At 35.1% G+C, this 18,305-nt stretch overlaps 1 protein-coding gene across 2 annotated transcripts in view; it reads left to right on the forward strand.

Moving 5' to 3' along the window:
• The window catches only part of LOC111153776 (Rho GTPase activating protein 32), a 205,468-nt gene that overhangs the window by 32,858 nt on the left and 154,305 nt on the right, over positions 1 to 18,305 (forward strand). Inside the window, exons 3-5 of one of the 2 annotated variants that reach the window (XM_022513009.1) lie at positions 15,908 to 15,999; positions 16,621 to 16,662; positions 17,038 to 17,122. In XM_022513009.1, coding sequence (XP_022368717.1) covers positions 15,908 to 15,999; positions 16,621 to 16,662; positions 17,038 to 17,122 — 219 coding nt within the window. The remainder of the gene's footprint in view (positions 1 to 15,907; positions 16,000 to 16,620; positions 16,663 to 17,037; positions 17,123 to 18,305) is intronic. The other variant, XM_022513011.1, reaches the window with a different exon arrangement.

The following is an 18,305-nucleotide window of genomic DNA, read 5'->3' on the forward strand; positions in this document are numbered from 1 at the left end:
ATAGTACGGTGCATGGTTTGCTGAGCAGTATGAATTGGTGAGTGTCTCATAAGGTCTCTCTCACAGCTGCTCAGCTCTGTCACTGTAACGTGAAAGTAGCCATAGATAATACAGAAATGCGCATGGCTGTGTTCCGATAAAACTTTAGTTATGGACACATATTTGAATTTTATGTAATTTTCACATGTCATTAGATAATCATCCTTCTTTTTTTGTTTGTTCCCCCATACATTTAAAAATGTTAGTTTATGGACTATATAAAAACAAGCATTGGGCTGGGTTGGCCCAAGTTTTGGCCCCTGCCTTATATAATTGTAACTTAAGATGTAAGGCTTTCTGAAACCTTTCAGATAGAAAGATAAAATAAAATAAAAATAAAAATAGAACCAAATGTTTTGATTTTACTTCTTATAGTATGTTGTTCATATCCAGGTCTTAATACTTCATCTCATTCTAGTTAATTATGGATGTTTCTGTTTCCTTTTACTATATTGTGAGTTTTTGAGAAAGGATAAAGATAATCTTGTATTCATTTTATTGAGGGATAAAGTTTAAGAGGATATAATCATGACTCTCATACAAATATAAAATGAACACATGCCGAGGATATTTAACTAATTAACTAATGAAGGAACCAGTCAAGTGTTACAACTCTATTCAAAGGAGATTTGGTTCAAAGGAGAATTCAGAGTGCCTTACTGTTAGAGATTAATCAAGCTAAAATAGATGCAAATGGATGCAAAAGCTGGCAAAACTCTTTAGTTCCACTAGACACAATTTGCATTTCTGTGGACAGGAATTATTTGTACTATTCGTTTTCTGCAAGTTAACTTCTCTGCAGAGATGGAAAATAATCTCAGCAAAGACAAGCCCCACACCCTCTGTCAGATCAATGAATCCCTAGAGGTACTAGCATCCCACGGAAAAAATACTCAGTACTCTGGCTCACTGTGAGTGTGTGGAAACACAACTCTTTTAATGATTTTGTATTCTGAAGCTTTTCTGAATTTGTTTATTAGTTCTGACAGTGTTTTTTTTTTTTTTTTAAGACTTTATTTGGCAGAGAGAGAGACAGCGAAAGAGGAAACACAAGCAGGGAGTGGGAGAAGGAGAAGCAGGCCTTCCCTCTGAGCAGGGAGCCTGATGCCAGGCTCGATGAGGGGCTCGATGTGGGGCTTGATGCGGGGCTCGATCCCAGGACTCTGGGATCATGACCCAAGCTGAAGTCAGACGCTTAATGACTGAGCGACCCAGCTGCCCCAGTTCTGACAATATTTTGTTGGAGTCTTTAGGGTTTTGTATATAATATGTCGCCTAGAAATAGTTACAGTTTTACTTCTTCCTTTCTGATTTGTAGGCCTTTTATTTCTTTTTCTTGCTTAATTGCTCCCCGTAGGATTTCCAGTACTATTCTGAATAGACATGATGAGAGTGGGCATCCTTGTCTTGTTCCTGATCTTAGAGGAAGAGCTTTTAGCTTTTCATCATTGAGTATGATATTAGCTATGGGCTTGTCAAATAGGGCCCTTATGTTGAGGTACATTCGGATGTTGAATTTTGTCAGATGCTTTTTCTGCACCTAGTGAGATACTGATATGATTTTTATCCTTCATTTTGTTAATGTGGTATGGACATTGATTTGTGGATATTGAACCATCCTTTGATCCCTGTACGAATCACACTTGACCATGGTGTGGGATCCTTCTAATGTACTGTTGGATTCAGTTTGCTTAATATTTTGTTGAGGATTTTGCTTCTATGTTCATCAGAGATGTTGTTCCATAAATTACTTTTTAAGTATGTATTTATTAGAGTGTGTGTGTGTGGGTGGGGGAGGGCAAAGGGAGAAGGTGAGAGAGAATCTCAAGTGAACTCACACTGAGTGAGGAGCAGGTCCTGAGATCATGACCTGAGATCATGACCTGAGCTGAAACGATGCTTAACCAACTGAGCCATTCAGGTGCCCCTTGTAATTTACTTTTCTTGTAGTGTCCTTGTCTGCTTTTGATATCAAGATAATGCTGGCCTTTTATAATCAGTATGGGAGTGTTCTGTCTTATATTTTGGAATAATTTAAGAAGGGTTGGTATTAATTCGTCCTTAAATGTTTGGTAGAATGCAGTAGTGAAGCTGTCTGATCCTGAATTTTTGTTTGTTGGGAGGTTTTTGATTACTGGTTCACTTTCCTTACTGATAATTGATCTGTTCTAAATCACTTTAAAATTTAAACAATAAACCCTCCAGTAGCACCCTATCCTTTTGTGATTTATGGTTTATTTATTACTCTTAATAAATGTATAACTAAATATAATATAAGCATTATAAAAAATCTAATAAAAAACTATAGTTTTTCTTAATTATTAAGTGAAATATTTATTTGCAATTATTTATCAGTGAAATCATTTAGTGAAAAAAGTTAGGATCTTAAACAGATAAGATTAAAAAACCTGAAGAGAGAATCTTTAACTAGTTCTGAATATTTTAATCACTTTACATCATACTCCTTAATGTTTTATTGTGTATTTTATTTTTAGTATTGATTATATCAGTATTCTCAGAATGGATCCTGTTAATTCTCAGGGTTTTTTGTTTTGTTTTGTTTTGTTTTTGGAACAGTTTCTCACTTGAGGGTTTTTTTTTTTCCCCCATTAAAATTAGCATGTTCAAGGCTTATGGCTAAAGCAGGTCATATTGTATCTAGTAAAGAAGTTGTTACTAATAAAATAAAATCAGTGGCCCTTGGTGAAAGTGCTCTTGGATGCTAACAACTAGAGTTCTGAAAATTAAAACAGGTTACAAATGTTGAATTTCCAAAATATCAAAAATTTTACAAAGGAAGATAACAAGTTAATGCTCAATGTTATTAACATGTGTGTGTGCCTCCACACATGCCTTCCCCTTTCCGTTTCTTAAACACACGTGTGTACTTGGCTCACGTGCATACACGTGTGCTCTCTCCCATAGCCACATACTTTCTCACACACATGTAATCACAGCCACAGTGTTCCTGTAGGGTTGGCTGGCTCTTTTCCTCTGCCTCTCTTCTTCCCAGCTGCTAAATGCAGGCATACCTCTGGGGTCTGTATTTTGTTTCTTTATGCTTGTTTCTTCCACTTCTTTACTGTACCTGCAGATTGGACCATCATCTCTCTACCGACGACTTCCAAGTGGGTATCTCTAGCTCTGTAAAAATTCATTCCCCACTGGAAGGTCCTGTAGAAACTGTGACCTATAGAGGTTCACTAAATCTCAGCTTTCCTCCTCCCAGAAATGAGTTTCTTCCTTTCAACTTGACGGTTTATGTTAATAATACTAACTTCGTTCCAGTCACTCAAGTTCAGAATCCTTGCATTTGTTGTAAATCGTTTTGCTCCAGTCACATGGCCTCCTCACTCTTTCTCAAATATGCCAAGTATTCTCTCACTGCAGGGCCTTTGTATCTGTGTTTTCTCCTGGAAAGTGCCTTCCCTAGGTGATCTGCAAAGCTTGCCCGGCTCCTCCCTTCTGGTCTCTTCAAATGTTCCAGTAAAGTTCTGCCTTTACTCACCCTCTTAGAAGAAAGCCCGGCCATCCTCTCTGCCTTTTTTACTGGCTTTCATTTTCTCCATAGTAAATGTAAACTGTGTCATTATTATCTTTCTTTTCCATTAGATTATAAGCTCCTTGAGTACAGGGACTTTGTCACTTCTGTTTACTGTTTCATCCCCTGTGTCTGGCATAATAAATTCTTAGTAAATATGTTTTTGAATGAATGAAATTGTCATTCTCTGGACAAGTAGAACCATTGAATTTTCCTGCTTTATTATCTCATTTGTTAGATGTTAATATGAATTTTCTTCTTTCTTTTCTTTTTCTATTCTCTCTCTTTTTTTTTCTCTTCTCTCCTTTTTTTTAAGATAAAAGTGAGACCATTGGTACATTTTTCTTAGACTTTTCAAAAGTACCCTTTGTATAGGACCATTTCCCCCATCTGTTGCCTACTTTCTAAAGAGGAACGAGGATTGATTAAAACAGCTGGATTATTTCTTCCTGAATAATCTTGAGGAAGAGGTAAATTTTGGAGGAGGTGTGTATTTTGTTTATTGCTCCTTTATTAATAGTTGTCCACTCTGTTTGGTACTTAGACTGGTTCCTTTTACCCATTGAGCTGTAAAAAAAACCTGCAGTTTGAATAAAAGAAATAAGAAGTCTTTGCAAATGTTCTTTAAATGAATGTCTAGCTCTCTTGCTACTGCATGATATTTAACAACGCATTTTTGACTGTTGGGTGAATTTTACTTATAACTCAGAGAAACTGAAAATGTTTATCATGTCCCAGTCTTCAAAAACTGAATGTTTTGTTTAGTTTTGCTTTCTGAATAATCACAAATGCAACCATTGATTAATATGCAAAGCCCAGGTTTTGAATTCCTGCCAGATATATTCAGAACTCTTCAATAAGCAACTCCAAGCCCATCGCATTCCATGGTGCATCCTTTTCTGGCCGAAGATTGTGGGAATTCTCTGGCATGAATCAAGTGGCATTAATTATTGAAGATAATTAACATACTGCTGAGAGTTCTGAGATATGTATTAGGTGAGCCATAGGAAATTGTTAGTTTTATAGGTTAAACAAGCTCAAAATTGGCAGTTTTATAAGGTTAAGCCTAAAATCTTTTGAACTGTTGAACTGACTCAAACTGGGTATTTTGTTGTTAATTATTAAACTGAAAACTACTGTTGACAGCACAGGTTTGACCTGCGCAGATCCACTTATATGTGCATTTTCTTGAATACAGTATGGTACTGTAAATATATCTTCTCTTCCCTGTGATTTTCTTTTTAATGTATTTTCCCCTAGCTTCATTTATTGTAAGAATACAGTATATAACACATACAACATGCATAATGTGTGTTAATTGACAATTTGTGTTATCGTTAAAGATTCTGGTCAGTAGTAGACTATTAGTAGTTAAATTTTTGGGGTGTCAGAAGTTATACGCCATTTTTAAGTGTACAAGGGGTCAGTGTCCTTTAATCCTGTGTTAAGGGTCAATTGTACATTCCAAATATTGTGCTACTTAAGGCATTAAGTGATCTGGATATTACTTTTACTGAAACAATTTATTAGATAGCTTTTCGAAAATTTTTTTAACTTAGGAAACACTCAGGGAGAAAGTACATAAAACATAAAATTGGAAGAGTAATGATTCTTAACAGATCTCAACTGGAGTATCATGGATAGCCTAGAATCTTGCTGTTTTTTTCTTTAATAGAAGTTTCCCAGTGAAGTGTCTCCCACATTTGTGGTTCTTTCTTCCCTTCTGCTATTCATTTGTTCATACCCTGACTTATTTCAGAAAGAGCTATAATACATATTTAAATATTACATGCAAATTTTTATTAGTAGATCTGGTGTACAAAATTCAAATGTAGAAACATACAAGTATCAGTTTCTAGCAGTACTGAAGACTAGCAATAATTTACCTGAATAAAGTCCTTATAAAGGTAATAGTATACTGTTTTTAGATTTTCCTATATCATTTTAGTGATATTGTTCAACATAATATATGATAGATTAAACAGATTTAGCTTTTCTGTGGTATTGGGATAATTATTATTACTTTTCCCCTTATTGTCTTTTGTTCCTTTGTAAGAAAGGGAATAATACTTAGATCAATTAAAATTTAATAGCTTCTATAAACATGTTTCACTTCAGAGATTTGTTCCATGTGTGTCTTATGGTGAAACTATGGTTGAGTATGGACACTGGCAGTTTCATTTGCCTTTCTTGACAGAATGGATTTCATATTCAAATCTTGATTTTTCAGTTATGTATATGGTAATGCATATGTATCTGTATAAATCATCCTTGGCTTATGATGGGGTGACGTCCTGATAAGCCAATTGTATGTTGAAAATACTTTAAGTTGAAAATGCATTTTTGTTGAAAATGCATTTGATACTTCTAACCTACTAAATGTTATAGCTTAGCCTAGTCTATCTTAAACATGCTCAGAATACTTACATTAGCCTATAGTTGGGCAAAATTATTTACCACAAAGCCTTTTTTATAATAAAGTGTTGGATATCTCAGTGGATTTATTGTATGGCATTTTACTGAAAGTGAAATACGGAATGGTTTTATGGGTGCAGAATCATTGCTTTTCCACACAGTCCCGTTGTTGGCTACGAGTGGTGGCTCACTGCTGCTGCCCGCATCACTAGAAAGTATGGTACTGTATATTGCAAGTGCAGGAAAAAGTAAAAATTCAAAACTTAAGAGTATAGTTCCTATTGAATGATCATTGCTTTGTACCATTGTAAAGTCAAAAAGTCATTACGTAAAACCATCTCAAGTCAGTGACTATCTGTATATGTATACAGTTCTACCAACGTAGAGATAGCTCCTGTGATTTTTTTTTCCTATTTAAGAGACCAAATATTTTTCCCTTTACTACTATATTTAAGCAGAAGTGCTATTTTTCATCATCATTATGAAAAAACATTATTTATAACCTTAATCTAAAGCTGTTGTGCCCTCCCTCAAATTCTGAATACAAATAATAAAAAAATATAATAAATAATATTTGAGTCTGTCAAAGGAAGAAAGTGAAGAGTGGCAAAAAGTTACCATTTTTTCCCCCTGAGTTATTTTTACATGCTTTTTCCTAGCTTTGTACGTAAAGAAGATTTTGATCTAGGCTTCCTTTCCCTTCACATATGTTGTATTGGGATTTTTTGTTCCTCGAAGAAAGGGACGTTCTAGGGCCATTTTGATAATAGTATATTCTGTGCTGATTGCATTTTGATGTCCTTTGTGAATGCTTATTTGGTGATATTGTTGATTTTCTGTAACAATTTCATATCTACCTTTGTGGCTCTTAAGTTAACTACTCATTTTGAATAGTTTGCCTTTATGCCCAGTATAGATTTAGTATTACCGTCTTGCTTATTCAGCTGATTAGGAATGTGCATGCATGTGTATGTAGCTTTGCGTAAATTTTTTCTGCCTTGTGAAAATGAGATTTTTATATAAAATCATTTATATTTCAAATTACTAGAATTATATATAAATACAGTGATAGCTTCATCATTTAGTAATTAATATCGTGAAGCTGGGTTTGAGATTTCCTGCCCTTCTCTGTTGTTCTCTATTGCAGGAGGTGAATCCCTGCAAATATATTTCCTAGGCTCTCTTACCAGCAGGCTTCTGGGTGGGCTTGGCCAGTGGGAGGCACTGGTAGAAGATTGGAGGGCAGGAAAAGGGGAGAAGACCAGTTACTTCTCCTTCTTTTTCTGCTTTGAGATGTTTCTCCACCGTGGTTCTAGCTCCTACCACATTAACTCATGATCAACTCATGATCTTAGCTCAGTGCTAAAAAAATCCATTTTATTACTTGAACATGGGTATATCTCATTATAACTGTGTTTTTACTCTTGTTCTTTCCTAAATTGCCTGTAAATATGAGTACCTAGTTTTGCCTATTGGAATTATATTGAGTATCTAATCTCATTTAATTATGAGTTGTTATGCATTTGCATATGGTTGCTATAAGGTAGGTAATGTGCAGAGGTGGAAGAAGATAGCTAGCTTGCTTGCTTTTTCTCTTCCCCTCTCTCTTTTTCTCAGTAAAGCTCTCTTCCTTTATAGAAACAAGACATGCTTATATAGAAAATACAGAAGAGTGAGAAAAAAAAGAACCACTCACCCATAATCCCACTTCCCACACTGGTGGGATCGTTTTGGTGTATTTCCTTCGTGTCTTCTTACAATGCAGAAGAGTTTCTAACTTAACACCCATATAAACATGATTTTCTTCTATAAATTTCTCCAAATTGTTACTTTCAGAGAATATTGCTCTGTTAATATATTCTCTTTCCCCCATCATGTCTGGAAATGTAATTTTATACTTATAAACAGTATATAGTTTTGTATCTTTTTCTTATATATGTATTCTGCCTTATTATTAAGGTGTGGCAGTGAAGGGAAAAATGGCTCTTGCCCATTGTGCATTATGGAAGGTGTCATAGGTAAAAGGGTTTTCTGGTTCACTGGAAGGAAGAGATCTGACTTATCTGACAGGTGTCCCTGTGAAAGGGGAATAAAAAATATTGCCATGGAGAGGGAAAAGAAGTTTTTCCTCTTTGTAGGAGAAATGAGTGAGGGTCTTTTTTTTTTTTTTTTTAAAGATTTTATTTATTTGAGAGAGAGAGAGTGTGAGCACAAGTTGGCAGGGGGCAGTAGGGGCAGAGGAAGAGGGAAAAACAGATTCCGTTCTGAGCAGGGAGCCTGACTCGGGGCTCAGTCCCAGAACTCTGAGATCATGACCTGAGCACAGAACCCTGAGACAATGGCCTGAGCCAAAGGCAGATGCTTAATGGACTGAACCAGCCAGGTGCCCCAAATGAGGGTCTTGAGAGCTGCAAAATGAGTATGGAACTGTTTGTGGCGTGCACATTGAAGTATGGGTTGCAAGGGAGAAAGGAGAGAAGGCTGTGAATACTGAGATTGGTGTACCTCCCACTGGCTACCAACTCCACCTGCAGAAACCACTTTCTTCCCAGGGCTTGGCCCCAGGAGTCTTGGGAGAGTACTGAAGTCAGCGCATTCAGTGGAGACTGGGAGTGCTGGAAAGCAGAAGCTCCTGGGGCTTTGCATCACAGTCCTGGGAAAAGTGAGGGAGAGTTTTGTTCATTTTTTTAAAAGATTTTATTTATCTATTTGAGACAGAGATAGTGTGCCAGCTGAGGGGAGGGACAGAGGGAGATTATTAGTATTATTAGTATTTGTTTTTTAGTATTAGTATTTGTTATTAATATTATTATAATAGTATAATATTAAACATTATTAGTATTCATTTTTTATTGCTGTGTGAGAAATTGCCACATTATTACTATTTGTTTTTATTGCTATGTGAGAAATCATCCCAAATATAGAGACTTAAAACAATATTAATTTGTTGGACAGTTCTGTAGGTCACAAGTTTGGGCAGGCTGAACTGGGTTTTCTGCTCAGGGTCTTAAAAGGCAGAAACCGGGGTGTTGGCTGGGTTGGGCGCTCATCTCAAGAGTGAAGAATCTGCTTCCTACCTCATTTAGGTTGTGGGCGGAGTTCTAGTTTCTAGGTCTGAGGTCCTAGTGTCCTTCCTGCCAGTGGGGGCTGTTTTTGTGATTAGATTAGGCCCATCCAGATAATTATTTTAAGATCAACTCACCCGGGACTTGGATTACATCCAAAAAAATCTCTTCCCATCATTCCCTAGCTTCGTGTTTGAATGACCAGGAGGTAGGAATCTTGGCAGGAGTTTGGGGGGAGGGGAGGGTGCCTTCTTTAGACCGTTGCTTACCATAGTATTGCATAGTTTTTCTCTGTTATATATGCTTCATGATATAGTTAACTCCTGGGATAACCTTACCTGATGGAAATTACAAATATTCCAGGAGATTTAAAACCAGTAATACTTTATAAAACTAGAAATGTTTTTATGGTTGCCTGGGACAAAATTTATGTGTATCATGTGTTGTAATTGGTGTTAAATGAAAACTCTTAACAAAGAAATTTAAGGACTAAATAATACCCTATAATATAGGAGGTATTATTTGATGTTTTGTTAATTATTAGGACCTCAAATTTGCTTTATATTTTTCACTTCAATGAATATCTTTATGATGAATTTTGCCTTTTCTTTTTACTATTGTCTTATGAGGAACTAACTTATCTAAAGAATATGAAGATCCCACATTACTTATTAGGAGTTTCATTAATTCGTATTCTAAGCAGCAATGTTATCTTTTGTGCCATATCTTTTCAGTCTTAAAAATTTTTAGTCTTTCATATTTTGAGAGAATAAAAGTTGTTTCTCATAATTTTTCATTTAAAAAATCAATTGTCTTTGAACTTTTTTTCTTCCATATGCCTATATTAAGTGTTTTTTGTTTTGTAATAAAAATTCGGTTTACTTGCTATGACTAATGCAGTGTGGCATGTTGTTTCTTCATTGGTTTCAGTTTCCTCTCCAATGGAATGGCTGAATGAGATTTCTTTTAGTCCTCTGATTTTATGTTAAACACCTTTTCATACCCTATTTTTTTCCCCCTAAGTTAAAAATCTGTAATACCTGTTAGCATTCTGCTGGTATCTGTTAAGATGGATTTTCTAGACTTCGGGAGAAGATAGTCACACTCATGGATTTAACAAAAGGGGTGGGCATTGCGTTGGGGCTGACTTTAGAAGTAGCTAGGTTTATGCTTCTAGATCGGGACACTGTGTGTTACACTAAATCACTTCAGTTACTCAGTCATGGGAGAGCTTTACTTGGATTTGGGATCAGGATAACAGGCATTTGAAAGATTCTTTGAAGATCTGTAACAGTGGCAGGGGTGGTGGAATATTTTTCTGGGTTAGGGAGCAGTAAAGCAGAGAGGATAAAACATTGCCAGTTCCTATTTTTGTATGTTTTTAGGATCAAATAATGTTTTCCTGAAATGGATGAACTGTTCCCTTATGTGGTTTAACTGGTTCAGATTAAGGAGAAACAAATACTGACTGTCCTTGTTATGGATGCCACATCTTTTCAGACTGCCCTAGCTTGTTGCCAGTGAAGATATACTTTGGCTTATAGTTAGCTTGTGGTCAGGTACAGGCTTTAGATCTTGTTACATGAATTCTTGTTAAATAGAGCATGCACCGCCCCCCGCCATCATACTTAGGAAATTGAGTTTTGAAAATAATTTTGGGGCTTTAATTTTTGTCCTTGATGAACTCTAAAGTAATTTTAGTTTGTCTTTGCAGTGTGTTAAAATAAAATCTCTTCAACTTCTGTCACTCAGAGTGTTCATATTCCTTCTAGTTTTCTTCTGTCTATATATTTGATAAATATGTCATATGTTTTCATTTATCTTTTATAAAAATTTTGAGAAATCTAGGAATAAAAGAGTCCTATATCTGCTGCCTCCTTCCTGTCGCATAGGGATTTGCCATATAATTGACATTTAACATTTTTTGAGTTTTGAATCAGCTCCAAATGTCTAACTGTGTTAATATTGAATTACCATTTTAAAATTCTATCCACGGGTATATCACAGAAGACTCGGCTATATGCTGGCTATAGTTAAGTTTCAGTGTACTTTTTTTTTTTTAAAAGATTTTATTTATTTATTTGACAGACAGAGATCACAAGTAGGCAGAGAGGCAGGCAGAGAGAGAGAGGGAAACAGGCTTCCTGCTGGGCAGAGATCCCAGGACCCTGGGAGCATAACCTGAGCCGAAGGCAGAGCCTTTAACCCACTGAGCCACCCAGGTGCCCCTCAGTGTACCTTCTGCATTTGCCTATTCCATCATTCTAGCAGCCTTAGTCAAACCCCCCCCCCCCACCAAAAAAAACGAAATGATAAGGGCTTCTATGTAACTTCTTTGATTTATGTTTGTATCTCTTATGCTGAAAAACCTTAGTTTTTAATGACATTAGCAATTACTTATATGCTTTCATCTTCTACTTTTAATAGTTTCCAAATAATAATGCAAGTATTAGTGAAATGTTGTTCCCTTTATCTCTAGGAGGATATATCCTATTTGAGGTCTGTTGCTTTGCATTACTACCATTTGAAGTAATTATAATAATAGATTTTCTGTTATTAAACCATTCTTGTATTCCTGAAATAAATTCAAACCCAAAACATTGGGTTTCTTTCCAGGTGTTAAACCAGTCTTGCATTCCTGGGATCTGCCTCATTATGGTGTTTTCTTTTTTTTCTTTTTAATCTATTATTGGTCTCCTTTTCCTAAATTTAAAAAAAATATTTTATTTATTTATTTGAGAGAGATAGATCACAAGTAGGCAGAGATGCAGGCAAAGAGAGAGGGGGGGGGAAGCAGACTCCCCGCCGAGCAGAGAGCCCGATACAGGCCTCGATCCCAAGACCCTGGGATCATGACCTGACCCCAAGGCAGATGCTTAATGCCTGAGCCACCCAGGTGCCCCTCATTTAACGAACTTTTTATAGTCTATTTACAATTATTGTTTTACACTTCAAGCAGAATGTAGAAACTTTGCCACCATGTAGGTCCCTTTATCTTTCTCCATTAATATTACAGTTTTTATAAGCATTACATCTGCATTCATTGATCAGTATTGCAATTTTTGCTTTCAACTGGCATGTATATTTTAAAGAACTTAAGAGGAGATTAACAATCTCTTACATTTACCTACTCATTTATTATTTCTATTGCTCTTCCTTTGTATGAGAAGACCCATATTTTACTCTGATACCACTTTTCCTTCTACAGGAAGAGTTTTCTTTGGCATTTCTTTTAGAGCCCCTCTACTGGTAACAGATTCTCTTAATTTTTAAAAATCTGACTATGACCTTATTTTTATGTCCTTTCTGAAGGATATTTTCATTTGATGTAGTTTTCTGTGTTGAGAGTTCTTTCAGCATTTTATAAATGTTGTTCCACTGTCTTTTGGTCTTCTTGGTTTCTAATGAGAAATCCAGCCATTTCAATTCTTATTACTTTATATGTAATAGATCTTTTTTTCTCTGGTAGCTCTCAGGATACTTCTTTTATATTGGTTGTAAACAGCTTGATTATGTGTTGTTTTGTGGTTTTCTTTTTTTTTTTTTAATTTTTGCTGATCTTGAATCTGTAAACATGTATCCTTCAACATATTTGTTATATTTTCATGAAGGAGAGTTATTAGTTCAAATAGGTTTTTTCTTTTCTGTAACAGTGTTTCTTCTCAGTAGGTATCTATGGGTCTGTTCATATTTTTCAGTCTTTTAAAACATTTTAAATATATGCTCCTCAGAGCATAGTTTCTTTTTGTCTGTTAGGTTCCACTGACTCTTTTCCTCTCTTATTTCCATTCTGCTCTTGAGTCAAGTCAGAGTTTTTTATTTTAGATATTACATTTTTCAGTTTTGAAATTTTTATTTGATCTTTTAGTGTCGTTTACGGTTTTCCTCGAGGAATTTTTGTCTTTCCGTTGGTTTCGATATCTAATGCAGCGTGTTTATTCTCTATATGTTCCAGCATCTGTTTCATTTCACAGTTGGCATTTCTTGATTGTCTTTTCCCTTGGGAATTGCCCATATTTTACTGGTTTTGGTGTATCTAGTAATTTTGGATTACATCAGGGACATTTTGAATGTTGTTTTGTGAGACTGGCTCCACTAACATCATCTAGAGAATGTTGACTTTTTTTTTGGTCCTGTCAGGCATCAGCCTAGTTGGGTTCAGATTGAACTTTCTTTCTGGACTTCCTTAGGTGGTAGTTTTAGCATCAGTTCAGTTTTACAGCCTTTGCTACATCTTATTTTTCTTAGGGATTTTACACACAGTGCTCTGAAAGGATGCTTTTCCTGGTTTCTCGGACTGGAAGGGTGGCGTTCTCTGAGTTTTAGTCTCTGGTATTGCACATATTTTTTCCCGACTGGGCTACTGGTAGGTCTAAGTAGTGAGGAAAAAAATTAAAAAATAGGAAATTATCTCTATAATCTTTATATAACAGGGTCCTTTTTAAATTGTTTTTCTATTCAGAAGAATGGGTTTTCACTTAGGATCTTATGTGCCCATGCTACAGCTGAAATGGTGTCAGGTCTGTTCTTGGGCCAGTTTGGAAGAGATCAATGAGGGAAAAAAAAATCTCTTGGCTCTTTCCCCCACATTCAAGGGGCAGTTTTCAAGTCCTTTGGCTAGAAAGTTGGATTGCCCTGAGAGTTTTGCTGACCCTACCTGTTACTTACATCTTGATTCAGCCTGTCCTTGGGTCAATCCAGGAGGTAACAGAGTGGGGGAAAACAAGGAGCACACTGCCACTGTATTAATCACTCTTCAACTTTCGAGTGTGCTTCCAAATCTACCTGCCTCGTTAAATTTTCTAGAGCTCTAAAGTAGTTGCATGTTTATATTTTATCTCATTTTGTTATCTCCAGAATTTTTATTATAAAGAGTGGAAGAGGCTGGAAACTTCATATTCTTTTTTTGAAATAAATTTTGTTGGATATAGAATTCTGTGTTGACACTTATTTAAAAAAGCAACTAAAAGTGCTTAGTCCAAATGTTCTGCTTTTATTCTATTTATTCCTGTGAATGTAATGTATATTCTTTTTTTTCCCCTTTGACAGCTATTAAGATTTTCTCTTTATCAGTGCTTTTTAGCCATCTGATTGTGATAGGCCCTGTGTGATTTCCTAAGTGTTTATCAGACTTTGTATTTATGAAGTTTTCTGGATCAGTGTGTTCATAATCATCATAAAATTTGTAAATTTTTGATCAGTTTTTCAAATGTTTTTTCTATTCCTCTTCTTCTTAATCCCCCTCTTACCATCCCCAGAGGGCATTTTCCTCTCCCTTTTTTTTTTTTTTTTGCCTTCAGTGACATGTACGGTTTTGGTTTTTTCCAGTTACATGTATGTTAAATGGCTTTATGTTGTTGCATATGTCAGTGAGACTTTTTTTAATGGTCTTTTTCTTTCACACACAAAAACTAAAAAACAAACAATTTTTTGTGCGTTGTTTTCTTGCTGCTTCTTAAGTTCACTGGTCTTTTCTTCTGCTGTGTGTCTGTGTGCTATAACCCTTTTTAAGTCAATATATGAATAATTTACAGAATAAATGAAAACCAACTTTATTAGAAATTTTAATGGGAATTTAAGCACAGCAAACTTCTTTATGTCAGGTAAATTTTGGTACACAGATTTTGTAAAAATCGAGAGAATATTGTTACATACTATTTTAGCAAATTAAGATGATCTAAGTTGTTGCAAAATATTGTGTGATAAAGTCTTTTCAGTTGAATGAATGACTAGTGGAAAATATTTTCATTTTGTCGTTAAATATATTGTTTATCATAATTTTTAAGTTGTACAGTATTCATCTAGGATATTATCAACCTGAATTGTCATTTACATGATCAATTTCACCGCATTTTTTTTAAGAGTCTAGAGTTAGAGTTTATCCCTTACCCCTGCATCCCAAACGGCCAATCTGTTCTCTGTATCTATGAGTTTGGTTTTTTTTGTTTGTTTGTTTTTGTTTTTTGAGTTTGTTTTGTTTTTTAGATTTCACGTATAAGTGAGATCATTTGTATTTGTCTTTCTCTTTCTGACTTATTTCACTTAATATAATGCCCATCAAGATCCATCCATGTTGTTGCCAATGGAAGGATTTCATTCTTTTTTATGGTTGAATAGTATTATATTATATATACATCCTTGCGAATCTCCTCTTAAGTCATTTTAACTTCTCATCCTGTATTTTCTTCCCTATTGCACTCTGTAGCATTGGCTATAATAACTCAGTTTTTCTGTTACAAACCATAGGTAATATATTGTAAATTTTTTTTTACGATAGATAATTGGATTTGCTGTTTATTTTGTGTAGAATATGAAGACCCTTCTCATCCTCAGTTTGTTTTTAAAATCGTGCAGCTGAAGTGTGTCACTAGAATTAAAAAATCATATCTGAAAACTGTGGCAGACAAAAGAGTAAGCTAGAAACAGATGTCACCTGTATTTTGGTGTGAGAAATGCATGTTGTGATCTTCTAATTATGTTCATATTGCCATTTTAACTTTTATTAATCACCGTAACCAAGGTTATTTTTTCCAGTTCCCTGGGGGAGATTTTAGTTTTTGTTGAGGCAGATAATATAGCAGCTGATTTTAAAACTTGATTATAAGAGTATAATAATTCATATTTCACAGAAAATTTTTTCTTATGCAGTTAAGTATTTGAATTAGATGAATATTTTTTCCTTATTCTTAGTAAATCAAGACTCAAGTAAGTTATAGTTTTAAGAAGAGATTATTAGTATGTATTGCTGTTGGTACAGGCAGCAGAACCATTAAAATTATAATCTGCTTTTTAAAACCTATTTATACTAAGGGAATAGTCCTAAATCTTTTGTTTTTATTTTTTTAAGGCGAGAGGAGCTGATGTTCCAGAGATCCCTGGAGATCTTAGTCTTAAGACATGTGGCAGTACAGCCAGTATGAAGGTTAAACATGTGAAAAAGTAAGTGGAATTGTACCATGGGTTTTAAGTGAATTTTTAAAATGGGAATCAGTTTTCTAGTTCTCTTAAAACTTTTCTTTAGATTTCTTACTAAATATGCTTTTACTGTCCATACATTATACTGTAAGCCTAAATTATGACTTAACAATTAGTGGAATAGATCTGAAGATTATCTGCTTGTCTAAAAATATACTTTAATTTTGTTCTTGTGACAACTTTATGTCATTGGCTGTTAGAGTGTGTTTGTTCAACAGGAGCAATCCAAGTGTGTCTGTCTTGGTGCCCTTAATACATGCTCTCACTCATTTAGAAAAATCAGCCTGTTGTTTGAGTTATGGGATTGCTATATCTCAGCTCTGCCTTTGAGAAAACCTGAATTGGATGCTAGTAGTTGATTCCTATATAAAATATCTGAAGGTATTCCATTTCAGTTTCCAACAGAAAAACCATTCCATACTTTTCAACTGAAGCCTTAATTACCCCACCCCCCACCATCCCATTAAGTTGGTATTAAAAAACAAAACCAGAAAAGCCATCTTTTCACCTGGCAGAGGGTTAGGCAGCTATGTTTTCATTGTAAATAGAGAAAGACAAAGATAAAAATATTCATTCTGCATCCAGACCCACTAATCCAGGACTGATGGGCTGCGACAACATTCACAGGTAAAATCTGGTTTTATTTTTTGTTGGGAATGCTGCTTCTGATTCGCAGTTGGCTCTTCACAGTTTTCGTAACATTCACTGAAATTTTCTATGGGCCTTGCCTTGAGTCAAGGATAGGAGAGTGTAGTGATGCTTTTTATTTTTATTTATTTTTTTAATTCATTTTGGTTTTGACCTGCGCTCTAAATGTAATTTTCATTTGATTCACTGTATTTCTGGAAAACTTTGCGTGGATATATGTGTGCTCATGCGCATGTGCTTATTAAATAGTTTTGCTTGCATGAGCTCTCCGACCCATTTTATTTTTTCCTTAGGCTTAGTAATTTTGACTGTTCCAGTATCTTGCATCTCACTTAGTTATTTCATGTACTTCAGGTTACCCTTCACTAAAGGTCACTTTCCGAAGATGGCTGAATGTGCACATTTCCATTATGAGAACGTTGAGTTTGGCAGCATACAGGTATATTTGAAATATTTCCTACATACTGGATTAAGATATATCTATATCTCTGTTCTTTTCTGTATATCTTTCTCTTAAATCTATGTATCTGTGAGGTAACACTTAGAAGTAGTTTTTTTTCTGTTGATGTCTTGTTGGTGGATGTGAAAACTTTTATTTTTTTCTGTTGACTAATACTTGATGTGTGATGACTCCTAATTCAAGGGGAAATAGTATAATAGGATCAGTATAAACCTCAGCATTTCTATTAGATTCCTAGACAAAGTTTGCTATTGTTTTCTAGCATGAAGCATTCTAGTTGTTACCTGACTCTTAGGTGGGGTCAGAGTCATGATGGTTAAATCAGAGTGAAGTGGTGTAGCATGGGGGAGATGTACTAATGGAGGTTTTCTCAATATTTTTTCTTATTGTGAGGTATAGTATGTGTATAAATATATGTATGTTTATAAAATATATACATATATATATTATTATACATACATGTGTACATTTTAAACCCCAGGGTAAGAGATAGAAATTTCCTGGGTGTCCTTCCTCTGTTGCATTTGCCTTCTCTACCCTAAAGATTACTTATACCATGACTTTTATAGTATTCATTCTAATTTTTTATAGTTTTACTATCTATATCCCTATTCAATATGTTGTTTAGTTTGCCTGTTCTTGAACTTAAATAATTGGAATTATTCTAGTCCATTCAGCAAATACTTACTGAATACTAAATTATACCTATACTAAGTAGTATATTATACCAGGCACTGTTGTAGGTGCTTTGGTTGTATTAGTGAGCAACAACCACAACCAAAACCAAAGATGCATTCTTAAAGAACACAGAGGATGGCCAAGAAGATAAGATCTGTGGTAAAAAGGTAGGACGTGATAAGAAGGACCAGGGGTGCTGTGGGTAGGTTGAACTCTCAAACCTGGGTAGGCTTCATTGCTGTGTGTATTCTTTCTTCTTTCATTCAGCATCGTGAAACTGGTCCCTGTAGATGTCTGCACTTATAGTTGGTTCAGTTTGTTACTATATGTTAATCTACAGTGAACATATGACACAAGTAATTTATCCATTCTTTTTTTGTTTGTTGGAAATTGGGTCATCAGTTTTGGCCTTTTGGAACACTATTATATACATAGCCTGGTGCATATACGCAGGCGTGTCTCATGGTGTATACCTAGGAGTAGA

Source organism: Enhydra lutris, unplaced genomic scaffold (genome assembly GCF_002288905.1).
Source record: "Enhydra lutris kenyoni isolate GAN:26980312 unplaced genomic scaffold, ASM228890v2 scaffoldscaffold34, whole genome shotgun sequence".
NCBI classification, from domain to species: domain Eukaryota; kingdom Metazoa; phylum Chordata; class Mammalia; order Carnivora; family Mustelidae; genus Enhydra; species Enhydra lutris.